Source organism: Rhinoderma darwinii, chromosome 2 (genome assembly GCF_050947455.1).
Source record: "Rhinoderma darwinii isolate aRhiDar2 chromosome 2, aRhiDar2.hap1, whole genome shotgun sequence".
Taxonomy (NCBI): domain Eukaryota; kingdom Metazoa; phylum Chordata; class Amphibia; order Anura; family Rhinodermatidae; genus Rhinoderma; species Rhinoderma darwinii.
Window position 1 is genome coordinate 221007766 of NC_134688.1, and position 14463 is coordinate 221022228.

The window sequence follows — 14463 nt, forward strand, 5'->3', positions numbered from 1 at the left end:
TGCGCCAATGCCCACAGAAATCGGGAAACTCCAGTACCTAGGGTTGGAGAGGCAACTCTAGGTGGAACGTCTCCAAACGTTAAAACCTCTTCCAAATTATCGATACCTGTGGCCATCGTCACCGGACAGGCATCACATCCTTCCTCCGCCTATCTTGACTCTGGAGCGGCTGCTAATTTTATCCACCAAGATCTAGTGGATCGGTTTCAACTACCCACAGTCCGTCTGGAGAGACACCTGGCAGTTGCCTCTGTGAATGGTCTACCGTTGCCTGATCCAATCATGCTCATCACTGAGCCGTTGACATTACGGGTCGGAGCTCTTCACTCAGAACAGATCTCATTCCTGGTCCTACCCAAGGCTATCAATCCTATCCTGCTGGGTCTGCCATGGCTCCGTCTACACGCCCCGACACTCGACTGACGTTCTGGAGAAGTTGTTCAATGGGGTTCCAGATGCCATAGCCATTGCCTGTCACAAGTCCATCCTGTTGTGCCCCCTCTGCCTCAGTCACTCTCCGATCTACCCTCTCAGTATGACAGTTTTTCGGATGTCTTCTGCAAACGAGAGGCTGAGACGTTGCCTCCACATTGGAATTATGACTGTTCCATTGAACTGGTTCCCAATGCTTCTCTTCCCCGTGGACGAGTATATCCTCTCTCCTTGCCAGAGACTTTATCGATGTCAGCCTATATCAAGGAGAACTTGGAGAGGGGTTTTATTCGAAAATCTTCCTCCCCGGCCGGGGCAGGATTCTTCTTCGTTTAAAAGAGAGATGGATCTCTCCGACCCTGCATTGACTACCGTGGTCTCAATTAGATCACTGTCAAGAACAAATACCCGTTGCCACTCATTTCCGAGCTGTTTGATTGCATACGAGGAGCCAAAATTTTTTCCAAGCTAGATCTGCGGGGGGCCTATAATCTAATCCGGATTTGCCGGGGTGACGAATGGAAGACGGCATTTAACACCCGCGATGGGCACTACGAATACCTAGTGATGCCCTTCGGACTGTGTAACGCTGCCGCAGTATTTCAGGAGTTCGTTAATGACATCTTCCGAGATCTCCTCTATACGTGTGTTGTAGTTTATCTCGATGATTTTCAAATTTTCTCCCCAGATCTGATGACCCATCAGAGGCATGTTCGTCAAGTTCTTCTGCGACTAAGAGAGAATCGCTTGTATGCCAAGTTAGAGAAATGCACCTTTGAAAAGAGGTCTTTGCCCTTCCTGGGCTATGTCATCTCGGATCAAGGCCTTAAGATGGACCCTGAGAGGTTAAAGTCTGTCCTGGAATGGCCACGTCCTCAAGGCCTAAGGGCCATACAGCGGTTCCTGGGTTTCGCCAATTTCTACCGCCAGTTTATTCCGAACTTTTATTCTCTGACCGCCCCCATCTCTACCCTTACCAAGAAGGGTGTGAACGCCAAGGTATGGACTCCAGAGGCAGAGTCCGCATTCATTAGCCTCAAGAAAGCCTTCACTTCAGCTTCGATCATCCATCACCCTGACGCATCTCAGCAGTTCTCACTGGAAGTGGACGCTTCCTCTGTTGGTGCAGGCGCACTTCTGTTCCAGAGGAGCTCCAAAGGAAAGGCAGTAGTATGTGGCTACTACTCAAGACTGATTTCCTCTGCTGAGCGCAATTATTCCATTGGAGATCGGGAGCTACTGGCTATCAAATTGGCTCTGGAGGAGTGGAGACATCTTCTGGAGGGCGCTGCTCACCCCATCCTGATCTTCACCGACCACAAGAATCTCACTTACCTTCAGTCCGCTCAAAGACTGAATCCTCGTCAAGCCAGGTGGTCACTGTTCTTCACCCGTTTCCAATTTCTGCTCCACTACCGTCCCACTGACAAGAACGTGAGGGCCGATGCCCTGTCCAGATCATTTGAAACGGAAGACACGGTGGAGTCCCTTCAGACGATCATAGACCCATCCTGCGTTGTCACCGCCAATCCTCTGCAGCTTAGAAATATCCCTCCGGGGAGAACTTTTGTTCGGTTGGCAGACAGAAAAATAATTCTCCGCTGGGGACACAGTTCTAAACTAGCTGGGCACGCCGGTGTCCGTAAAACCCAAGACCTGATCGCTCGTCACTTCTGGTGGCCCACGCTACCTAAGGATGTTCTGGACTTTGTCTCTGCTTGCACGGTGTGTGCCTCTAACAAAGTGACTCACAGCAAGCCTGCCGGCCTGCTTCAACCCCTGCCTGTACCCAGTGCCCCCTGGCAGCACATCGCTATGGACTTCGTCATGGACCTTCCTCTCTCAGCAGGATGCAACACCATCTGGGTGGTGGTGGACCGGTTCTCTAAGATGGCACATTTTATCCCGCTGACCGGCCTACCCTCTGCTCCTCGACTGGCAAGTTCCTTCATTCAGCACATCTTCCGCTTGCATGGCTTGCCTCTTCACATTGTGTCCAACCGGGGGGTTCAGTTTACCTCCAAGTTCTGGAGAGCCCTCTGTAAACTCCTGGATGTGAGTTTGGACTTTTCCTCTGCCTATCACCCCCAGTCCAATGGGCAAGTTGAGAGGATCAACCAGATCATGGAAAATTACCTCCGCCACTTCATCTCTTCACAGCACGATAACTGGGTACAGCTTCTTCCATGGGCGGAGTTTTCATATAATAACCACACAAGTGAGTCCACCACCTCCACTCCGTTTCACATCGTGTACAGTCAACATCCCAGAGTTCCTCTTCCAGTGTCGACTTCATCTCAGGTACCCGCTGCTGACTCTGCATATGGGGACTTCCTGCAAATCTGGCAACAGACCCGGTCCTCTATTTTGCTGGCGGTAGATCGCATGAAGCGTAAGGCAGATACCAAGAGAAGAGAGCCGCCTCAGTATCTTCCTGGGACTAAAGTCTGGCTGTCCTCTCTGAACATTCGCTTGAGGATGCCTTCATACAAGTTTGCTCCCATGTTCCTTGTTCCTTTCGAGATCCTGCAACAAATTAACCCTGTTTCCTATAAGCTGCGGCTGCCCCCTACCCTCAGAATCCCTAACTCCTTCCATGTGTCCCTCCTGAAACCAGTGGTCCTGAACCGCTACAGCAACCTCTAGTTCCACAGTTGCTCCCAGCGGTCCTTCTGATGTATTCGAGGTAAAGGAGATCCTGGACCGCAAGAGGGTAGGAGGAAGGACTTTCTATTTGGTGTACTGGAGAGGGTTTGGTCCTGAGGAGAGGTCCTGGGAGCCAGAAGAGAACCTCAGCGCCCCTACTATTATTAAAAAGTTCCTCTCTCACTCTGGCCCCAAGAAGAGGGGGCGTAAGAGGGGGGATACTGTAGCTGATGATCATCTTGCCAAAGCATTCCTATCTTGCCAATACCCCCCACTTTCCAAAGGGAAAGACGTAACCCAGATATTGCCAGTTCTAGCACCTCTAGAGGTTCTGAATATAAATCTGGCTTGTAAAGGTCAACTATATCAGAGACCACCTTCCAAATCAGGGAGATCAGACTACAGTATTACTAGTATACTTACAGCATATAAGGCATAAGACAGTATAAATACATTATCTATTTGTATAGTACCAGCATATTTCATAACACTATAAAGAGAAAGTATTTGCTTACATTAGTATGTGTCCAAAGTAGGGCACAAAATCTTAGCACATACATACTTTTCATAGGAAAAGTCAAAGTATGTTTTTGTATTGTGGAAGGTTTGGGATATTATAAAATTAGGGCCCCACTAGGTTTATATTAGAAGTTGACCGGACATGGATTATTATTGAGTTCAATTGATACTGGATCAAACCATTTCCAGTAAGCTACTAAGCCACCCTCTTTCCCACTAGTGGGCTCTGAGCTCTGACACTTATAAAGATATGTTTGGAAATTAATCGTCACCGAAAATAAAAACAATAAAAATTGTAACTGCATGCTGACATATAACTGTGTCACACAATACGGGTAAGTAATTTCTCTAAGTGGCTGCATCAGTAACTGACTTTGCATCAGGTCCAGGGAGTGAAAAAGCAATCCTATAATAAAGTCACCTTAAAGGAACGCTCTGGGAAAAACTAATATACTGTGCTAGGACTAGTGCAGGTCCTGATAGGGGAGGTGCATGACCCAAGTATTTAAAGAACTCCAAATGAAGAAACCCTATTGCATTCACTACTACCTTAGGCCCTACATTATTTTTAGCTAATGTGTTTCTTTAATATGCAGCCCATATCCCATATTATAGCATATTACAGGTAAAGATCCACCGTACTGTGTTTGGTAAATAATATGCACCTGTTTTTATAAAAGCAATATGCTGCGCCAATAAGCACAACCAGCTTATAAGTCCTCTGTATCCATGAACCATAGGCTGCCCCTCGACCTTCTACAGCGGAATGATGCCAGCTTGTAGCGCCCATGGCCGCGGGCCGTCGGGTTTACTCACCTCCTGACGCCCGCAGCCATGGATCTGTGAGCGCTGGCCTCCGTCTCCCTCCTAGGAGATGCCAGCGCTCACTTCCGCTCCGTCCGGCTGGGTCCCGTAGGGCCCGGCCTTAAAGGGCCAGCGAGCGCAATTAGGAAATCGTCATCATCATCAACTGCCACGATTTCCTGGTCTATAAGAAGGCCCCTGGCCTTCTAATCCTTGCCTGAGCGTTGTTAGTCTTTCCCAGTCTGTCTCGGAAATGGTGGCTTAGTGTCTCCCGTTCCAGCTGTTACCCGTGCCCTGTTACCGTTCCTGTATTCCGTATTGTTCCTGTGCCTACCCGCGTTCAAGTGTCTTCTGCCACGTCAAGTGCCATCTGCCACGTCAAGTGCCATCTGCCACGTCAAGTGTCTTCTGCCACGTCAAGTGCCATCTGCCACATCAAGTGCCATCTGCCACGTCAAGTGTCATCTGCCACATCAAGTGTCTACCGCTCATCGGATACTGCCCGCCACGTCTGGCGCCACTTGCCGCACCTGCCTCCACCCGTGCTGAAGCCACAGCCACCGCCCGGACTAATTCAGGTACCCAAGCATTACTGTCTGCCATTTTACTTTCGCATAGACTGTGACCTGGTCAGCTGCCTCCCCGCTATGGCGGAGCGGCCTAGTGGGTCCACAAACCCAGTGTCCGTGACACAGCTTATATATTATTGTGTATATAGAGGATGGTGAACATTGGAGAATAGTGTAAGCGTAAGGCTCATGAATACAGCGGACTCATGAACTGGCTCTGCTTATGGAATATTACAGTGACAAAACTGATATCATTAAATAATCTATTGATAGCAATTTCTAAATTGTTTTTAACAATTTTAATCTTTTTGTAATTCTTTGATTTCCTTTATTGATGAATGAACATTAAAAAAAAAGTTTATTTCATACAAAACTGTTTGTACAATTAAGACTGATGCTGAAAGTCTGTTGTTAGCATGCTGGTCATAAAGACGTGTATGTATCCAATCTATGTTACATAAATGGCCTTTTAGTCATTATCTATTTTTCCCAAAACTTGAAGAAAATGAAACATTCTGATTGCAATTTATAGATGAACGTGCCAGAATAAATGTCATTGCCTACAGGACTTTTAGCCGAGTCTACAAGGCAGCTTTATTGTTCAACATCTGCACATTACAGCATTTATTTTTTTTTCCATTCACCCTGACCATTCCAGTCCTATGAAATCTATGAGCAGAAAACAAGTCAAGGATGTTTTTCGGTAACAGGACTGTAACACATAGTTTACAAATAAGCGCACCATTATATCAACCTGTATTTAGTTTAATCCCATCTGCTTTGGCTTTCACCCAGATACAACTGTATTTTGTCTTTGTATCTTTTTCTCCACTATTACACTGACTTATCTAATAGCTTAGCAGAAATGTTCCATTCCTTATTCCGTTTCCAGACTTTAGGAATGTAAGCTGGACAAGTATAATAAGACATAAAAATCTTGGATGATCCCAACACAAGCAGCGGGTGTTTGACCGCAAAATCTTATACATTGCAAACAAAAAATATATAAATAGAAACAATAAAATGAAAACCTTATAACATAGTAAATCAAAGGACATACAAAGCCTGTCCGGAGAGTAAGCCTTAACCCCTTCCCGCCGGATCACGTATATATACGTCATTAAAATCGGTGGCTTACCGCCTTTTCACGTAAATATACGTCATGGAGATGAAGCTGGCTCAGGAGCTGAGCCAGCGACATCACCACCGGGTGACAGCTGTATGTTACAGCTGGCACCCTAAGGTATCGGCCAGGACCGGAGCTAGCATCCGATCCGACCGATTAACCCCTCACATGCTGCGTTCAATAGAGATCGCAGCATGTGAGGAGTTTATAGCCACCGGCACCCCAGCAACGTGATCGCTGGGTTGCCGGTGGCTGCAAAGGCGATCGGAGGGCTAATGCTTACCTCCCGATCAGCCTGTAACGGAATCCTCCTATGCCCCGTCGTCGGCGGGGCCCAGGAGGCTTCCGGTAACATCGGCAAGATGGCGCCGGCTCAGCTTCCGGCTCAGAAGCTGAGCCGGCGTCATCAGCAGTGGGTGTCCGCTGTATGTAACAGCGGACACCCCGATCTATCGCCAGGAACCGGAGCTAGCTCCGATTCCTGGCATTAACCCCTTCGATGCAGCGATCCATTGTGATCGCTGCATCCTAGAGGTTTGTAGAAAATCGGCAGCCTTGCCATGCGATGGCAAGGCTGGCGACTGCTACCATGGCAACAGGAGCCCTAACAATGGACTCCTGTCTGCCATTACGTAAGCTGATTAGGCCCCGCCCAGAGGCGGAGCCTAATCGGCTTGCTGTCAGTGAACAACTGACAGTTCCAATACATTGCACTACATAGGTAGTGCAATGTATTAGAACATCAAACAAATAGTTGGACATTCAAGTCCCCTAGTGGGACTAAAGAAAAGTGTAAAAAAAAGTGTAAAAAAAGTAAAAATAAAAGTTGGAAAACATACAATAAAAGTTTCAAATAATAACACAAAACACAATCGCCCTTTTTCCCTTATAAGTCATTTATTATTGAAAAAAATAATAAAGCCATACATATTTGGTATCGCAGCGATCGTAACGACCTGAACTATAAAAATATTATGTTATTTATTCCGCACAGTGAACGCCGTAAAAAAAAACCTCAAAAACACTGCCATAATTACTGTTTTTTTGGTCACTGTCTTCCAAAAATTGAAATAAAAAGTGATCAAAAAGTCGCATGTATCCAAAAATGGTACCGATAAAATCTATACCTCGTCTCGCAAATAAAACAAGCCCTCACACAGCTTCATCGACGAAAAAATGTAAAAGTTATGGCTCTCACAACTTGGCGACAGAAAAAATACATTCTCTTTCCAAAAGTAATTTTATTGTGCAAAAAGTTATAAAAAAGTTCTATAAATTTGGTATCGCCGGAATCGTACTGACCCGCAGAATAAAGGTAACATGTAGTTTATAACGTACGGTGAACGGTGTATATAAAAAAAAAAGTGGCACAAGCTGGGCATGACATTTGACACTGAATTGGCATATCTAGGGAAACTATTTAATTTGTACCTTCCGCAGCGCAATCATTTATGGAAAAGACACGTGGGGTGAAAATGCTCACTACACCTCTTAATAAATGCCTTGAGGGGTGCAGTTTCCAAAATGGGGTCACTTCTCAGGGGTTTCTTTTATTATTTCACATCAAAGCCTCTGCAATTGTGAACCAATACTTTATATGTCGCCAAATTAGGCCTCAATTTTACACGGTACTCTTTCACTCCTGAGCCCTGTCGAATGTCCAGGCAAAAGATTAGGGCCACATGTAGGGTGATTCTAAAACAGGGAAACACCGCATAATAATTGAGAGCTGTCTTGTTATGGTGGCACAAGCCGGGCACCACATATTGGCGTATCTAAGGAAAAATTCCCATTTTCATTCTCCCACATCGTGTGCACACGAATTTCTGCAAAACACCTGTGGGGTTAACATGCTCACTACACCCCTAGGTGAATACCTTGAGGGTGTTGTTTCCAAAATGGCGTCACTTCTGGGGGGGATCCACTGTTTTGGTCCCACAGGGACTTTGCAAATGCAACATAGCGACCAGAAACCAAATGCAGCAAAATCTGTACACCAAAAGCAAATGGCGCTCCTTCCCTTCTGAGCCCTGCCGTGTGCCCAAACAGCATTTTACGACCACGTGTGGGGTATTGCCGTACTCCAGAGAAGTTGCTTTACAAGCGTTGGGGTTCTTTTTTTCCTTTATTTGTTGAGAAAATTAAAAATTTGGAGCTAAAGCTACGTCTTATTGAAGAAAAAGGATTTTTTTTATTTTCACTGCCCAATTCTAATAAAATCTATGAAACACCTGTGGGGGCAAAATGCTCACTACACCCCTAGATGGATTCCTCAAGGGGTGTAGTTTTCTCAATGGAGTCACTTTTTTGGCGTTTTCACTGTTTTGGTACCTCAGGGGCTTTGCAAATGCGACCTGGCCTCCGCAAACCATTCCTGCTAAATTTGAGCTCCAAAAGCCAAATGGCGCTCTTTCCCTTCTAAGCTCCGCCGTGTGTCCAAACATCCGTTTATAACCACATGTGGGGTATTGTTTTACTCGGGAGAAATTGCTTTACAAATGTTGTGGTGCTTTTTCTCCTTTAGTCCTCGTGGAAATTAGAAAAAATTAGCTAAACCTACATAATCTTTGAAAGAATGACGATTTTTATTTTCACGGCCTACTTCCAATAATTTCTGCAAAAAACCTGTGGGGTCAAAATGCTCACTATACCCCTAGATAATTTCCTCAAGGGGTGTAGTTTCCAAAATGGGGTCACTTTTGGTGGATTTCCACTGTTTTGGCACCGAAAGAGCCCTTGAAACCTGACATGGAGCCTAAAATATTTTCTAATAAAAAGGAGGCCCAAAATCCACTGGGTGCTCCTTTGCTTCTGAGGCCGGTGCTTCAGTCCATTACCACACTAGGGCCACATGTGGGATATTTCTAAAAACTGCAGAATCTGGGCAATAAATATTGAGTTGCGTTTCTCTGGTAAAAACTTCTGTGTTACAAAAAAAATAGAATAAAAATGAATTTCTGCAAAAAAAAAATGAAATTTGAAAATTTCACCTCTACGTTGCTTTAATTCCTGTGAAACGTTTAAAGGGTTAAGAAACTTTCTAAATGCTGTTTTGAATACTTTGAGGGGTGAAGATTTTAAAATGGGGTGACTTTTTGGCGGTTTCTAATATATAAGGCCCTAAAAGCCACTTCACAACTGAACTGGCCCCTGTAAAAATAGTCTTTTGAAATTTTCTTGAAAATGTGAGAAATTGCTGCTAAAGTTCTAAGCCTTGTAACGTCCTAGAAAAATAAAAGGATGTTCAAAAAACGATGCCAATCTAAAGTAGACATATGGGGGATGTTAATTAGCAACAATTTTGTGTGGTATAACTGCCTGTCTTACAAGCAGATACATTTACATTTAGAAAAATGCAAATTTTTGCAATTTTTCACCAAATTTTGGTGTTTTTCACTGGTAAATATTGAATTTATCGACCACATTTTTCCACTATCATAAAGTCCAATGTGTCACGAGAAAACAATCTCAGAATCACTTTGATAGGTAAAAGCGTTCCGGAGTTATTACCACATAAAGTGAAATATGTCAGATTTGAAAAAATGGGTCTGGTCCTGAAGGCCAAAATGAGCTTGGTCCTGAAGGGGTTAAAGGCTATGTACACCTTTGAAATCGTTGTTTTTTTTTGTGCAACTTTTTAAATACTTTTCATTAAAAATTATTTTTACTTTTTGAGATGCAGCTGCTTTGTATCCTGTATACAGAGTAGCTGTATCTAGCGCTGAAACCTGTATCCGTTTGGTTAGCGGCACTGATGGGTTCAGTGACTGCGGGTTCGGCGTGCCTCTGTCACGCAGGATCGAGCTGTTCATAACTTAGATGTGGTAGATATAACGTGGATCCTGCGTGACACTGAACCCGTCAGTGGCGCTGACCTGACGGATTTAGGTCTTAGGGTATGTGCACACGTAGTGACCAAAAACGTCTGAAAATACAGAGCTGTTTTCAAGGGAAAACAGCCCCTGATTTTCAGACGTTTTTTTAGCAACTCACGTTTTTCGCGGCGTTTTTCGTGGCGTTTTTGCGGCGTTTTTTACGTCCGTTTTTGGAGCTGTTTTCATTAGAGTCTATGAGAAAATGGCTCCAAAAACGTCCAAAGAAGTGCCCTGCACTTCTTTTGCCGAGGCTGTATTTTTACGCGTCGTCGTTTGACAGCTGTCAAACGACGACGCGTAAATTACAGGTCGTCGGCACAGTACGTCGGCAAACCCATTCAAATGAATGGGCAGATGTTTGCCGACGTATTGTAGCCCTATTTTCAGACGTAAAACGAGGCATAATACGCCTCGTTTACGTCTGAAAATAGGTCGTGTGAACCCAGCCTTAGCACACAATACAGCTGCTGTGTACAGAATACAGAGCAGCTGTATCTCACAAAATAGAAAGAATTTTTAATAAAAAGTATTTAGAATGTTTCACCAAACAGACTGATAAACATTTTTATTTAAAAAAAAAAAAAAATATTTCAAAGGTGTACATAGACTTTAAAGGAGAGCTGTACACAATTTTAAAGTGCTGTACAAGAAATATGGCTGTGTGAAGGGCAGCAAGAGATTTGGAGCTCTGTATCAGAAAAATCTAGCTCTTGTACATAAAAATAAAATTATGTAGTTACATTTAAAATGGTAAATTCACAAATGTCTTCATAAAACTGTTAAAAAGAAAAAGATGTAGTTAGACAAATCAATAGATTTACACGAATTCTCTATTACAAATTATTATGATGGACTATCTTTTATACAATAGAAGGACCACCATCAGGGCAGTTCACACTGAGTTTTTTTGGTGCTGATTTTAATACGGAGACCGCGTCGAAATCCGCATAAAAAACCGGGGTAGGGTCCCAGCGGTGGGGCCCCCAGCAATCAGAAATTGATCACCTATCCTGTGGAAAGGTGATAATTTATAATCTGGGAAAACCCCTTTAAATGGAGTCCGTCACCAGAACTTCATTTTGAACTAGCAGTATGCTAATATAGTTCACGGTAACCTGATTTTATATGTGTTTTCCTTGTTCTCCAGGGTGCTTGCTTTGCATTAACCCCGTTCAAGCACCCGGACGTGCCATTACGAGCGGGTGTGGGGGGTGATGTTTGTAGCGCGCTTCATACGCTACAGGTGTCAGCTGTATTTTGCAGGGGACACCCGGGACTAACAGCCGGGATTAGCGATCGCGCTTTTCTTGGCTGTTTAACCCCTCAAATGCGCAGTCAATAATTTATGTATAACACACACGAGGGGCAGATAGGCTTACACAGCAGTACTGAGAAGTGTAGCTGTGAATCCAGTACTAGGGTGAAACAGAATCAGACTTACTAGAAGCTGCAGTAGCATCTCTGTGTGTGTCTTTCTGCATCACTCTCACTCTGCTCCTGCTGCCTCCTCCCTTCTCCATAGACTTCTATTGGCAGCTCTAACCTGATCCCTCAGTGAGTTGATAGGCCATCTCATCTTCAGGAGACAGATTTAGCTGTAAAGTCAGAGTGAGTGAACAGGTAGGAGAGAGGGGTGAGGGAAGGAGCCTGATAAGTGGAGAAAGAGGCATTTTTTCTATATTAGGATATATTACAAAGTTTCTTAAATTCGCTTGTACTGTTAATTTGTGCAAAGTCTGTTGAAAAGTTAGTAACCATTTAAATTATGGAATGTCCTACCCCAAGAGGTAGTGATGGCAGATAGTATGACAGCATTCAAAAAAGTGCTACATGCCTATATAATGACAAATGACATTGAGGTTTATAACTAATATAGCACTGAATGATGTATAAATGATCTGGCAAAGGTTGAACTTGATGGACCTGTGTCTTTTTTTAATCTCAGTAACAGTGTGCATGTTCTTGTGCACACTTTCTCAGTGACAATACTGAAAGACTATAGAGATTATTGCCCCAGATGTCCGCTGCCCCAAGCCCTGTATGTCAGTCAGAATACTATATTTCAGTCATTATATATTTACTTTTTACTAATGCAATTCTGGAAATGTTACCCTTTTATGTTAAGGATATAATGCATTTATACCTGGTACCAGCCACAGCTCCGTCATTCTTCCCCAGGGGTTCATCCAGCTCCACTCCACACCACTCTCCTTTTGCAAAATCTGTCTCTCCGACATAGCGTACTACTCCTGTCTTTGTGCCTCCAACCTGCAAGGCAACACACACTGCACGTTATTAAAAAAACAAAAAACACTTTAAATAAATTCTGTCACATTGAGCACAACCACTTCGGCTTAGAATAGAAAAATATAAATCTGTAAGTACCATTGATAAGCAATGAACAGCAAAATAAATCAATGATCAATAAGAAAAATCAGGCCCTTCTTCAATGTTAGGTACGTCAGTCATATCCAATACTAATACAGCAGTGATAGAGCTGTAGAGTGTTACAATCTATTGGACGACTGATTAGAATCTGTTATTGTTTAATAGGACACTAAATCTAAGCCAAAAATGCACATTAGAATATGTTAAGATACTACTAGATTTTCAACTTCACATCAGACTTTCCTTTAAGGTCAGAAAAGGCACTGAAAATCCTCATGCATATGATCGTATTATGGCTTCATAAAAACTCTGAATTTTACCAGGCTGTAATAGGGCACCGATATCCTTCTACTATTTACTGTACCTCTATATGCTTAAAATTTCATATGGAGATTTTTCAGAAAAATTCTGTACAAATCTGACACAAAAAATGTAGCATGTTCCCATTGGATGCCATGTTGCAAATACCATATCTCTTGTAGGTGAGAATATCTCTGATATATACGGTGCCACATAGAGGAACACAGAATGTCCACGATGTCCCACTACAGTGAAGACTTCGTGTCCCACCATACAGCCTCCTGTACACACCTCTGCCGTGTAATGCCGGCCATAGATGTTTGATAATTGCTGGAGAAATGTAGTTTTGCTGGTAATGACACCCAACCACATTCAGCTTGGCTGAACCTCAACATTTTTCCTATGAAAGGAGGAGGCGTGAGTGGACGCTGGAATTCTCTGAGGACGAGCAAAAAGAAAACCGCAAGGTCAATCCTCTAGCCGGTGAACCGTCAGCGCCTATAGACATTGAATTGACAGCTAATCCTTATAGGAACAGGATCTGCTGACAGAAAAACTAATGTCCATGCGTTATGGAACTGGCATTTAAAATTGTGATGGCCAAATCAATATTGCCAGAACTTTTTTGATCTTTCTTCAGTTTTAGCATCTATGTCTATGGCTGTTATAAAGATGGTAGAACCTACTTTATGCTTCATTGCTTTTAGTGGCGTAACTATAGGGGATCCAGAGGTTGCAGTCGCATTCAGTACTGGAGCCTGAGGGGTCGGATAAGGTCCCTTGGCCCCATATAACATGCCTTGTACTGTTAAAGACATATAATTGTTGGGGGACCTATTTTAGATTTTGTATTGCGCCTCATGAGTTTCAAGGTATGTCTGTGATTACCTTGCGTCACAGAAAACCAGAGTACACTATGAAGCTATGAAGAATGATGATTCCAACATGCCTCATATTACCAAAGATATGAATGAAAAATCTCACATTCTCCATAGGAATAGAAGCTGATGATAAATATCTCTAGGAGATCTGATCTGTTTATTTCTGTTCTGTTATTTTATTTCTGTTGAATGTGGAGAAAATAAGAGGTTTTCCAGTTTAGGCTTCGTTCACATCTGTGTCAGGGCTCCGGTCAGGCGTTCCGTCTGAGCTTTCCGTCAGAACAAAACCCTGACTGAAATAAAACGGAAAACATAGGTTTTTTTTGCATGACCATTGATTTCCGTTTGTCTCAGTTGTGCAAGGGTTCCGTAGTTTTGACGGAATGAATAGCGTAGTCAACTACGGTATTGCTTCAGTCAAAACGACGGAACCCTTGCACAACGGAAACAAACAGGAACCATTTGCACCGGATCCGTCACCATTGAAATCAATGGTGATGCAAATGCTGCCGACAATGATAAAAGTTTATGGCGTAGCTATAGGGGTCACAGAGGTCGCACTTGTGACTGGGCCCCAAATCCAGGGGATAAAAAAGTGATAACGAGGCTGCTGCACAAGCAGCATGAAGACCGGAGGCCCGCGGAACATGAAAGAAAGCAGCTGCTTCCCACCAGCAGAGAAGAGATCCCACACACAAGTCAGGACGTCTCCTGAGACATTACTAGGTACACGCAGTTTGCAATACAATCAGCAGGCATCAACGATTCCCCCGCTCCTTAGAGACTGCAGAGGGATGTAACCATTGCTACAGGGCTCCTACAGTAAGTGCTCCCCCAATCACTCATGTTTACATGAATTTAAAAAATTTTCCCGATTTTGTTGCATTTTTTGCCACGATCTTCGCAAACGCAGCATTATTGTG

General features: G+C 43.7%; 1 protein-coding gene across 6 annotated transcripts in view; it reads right to left on the reverse strand.

Moving 5' to 3' along the window:
- Positions 1 to 14463, reverse strand: part of CLIP2 (CAP-Gly domain containing linker protein 2) — a 128708-nt gene that overhangs the window by 50905 nt on the left and 63340 nt on the right. For all 6 annotated transcript variants that reach the window (XM_075852882.1, XM_075852881.1, XM_075852885.1 and 3 more), the window contains exon 4: positions 12115 to 12239. In XM_075852882.1, the coding sequence (XP_075708997.1) occupies positions 12115 to 12239 (125 nt within the window). The remainder of the gene's footprint in view (positions 1 to 12114; positions 12240 to 14463) is intronic.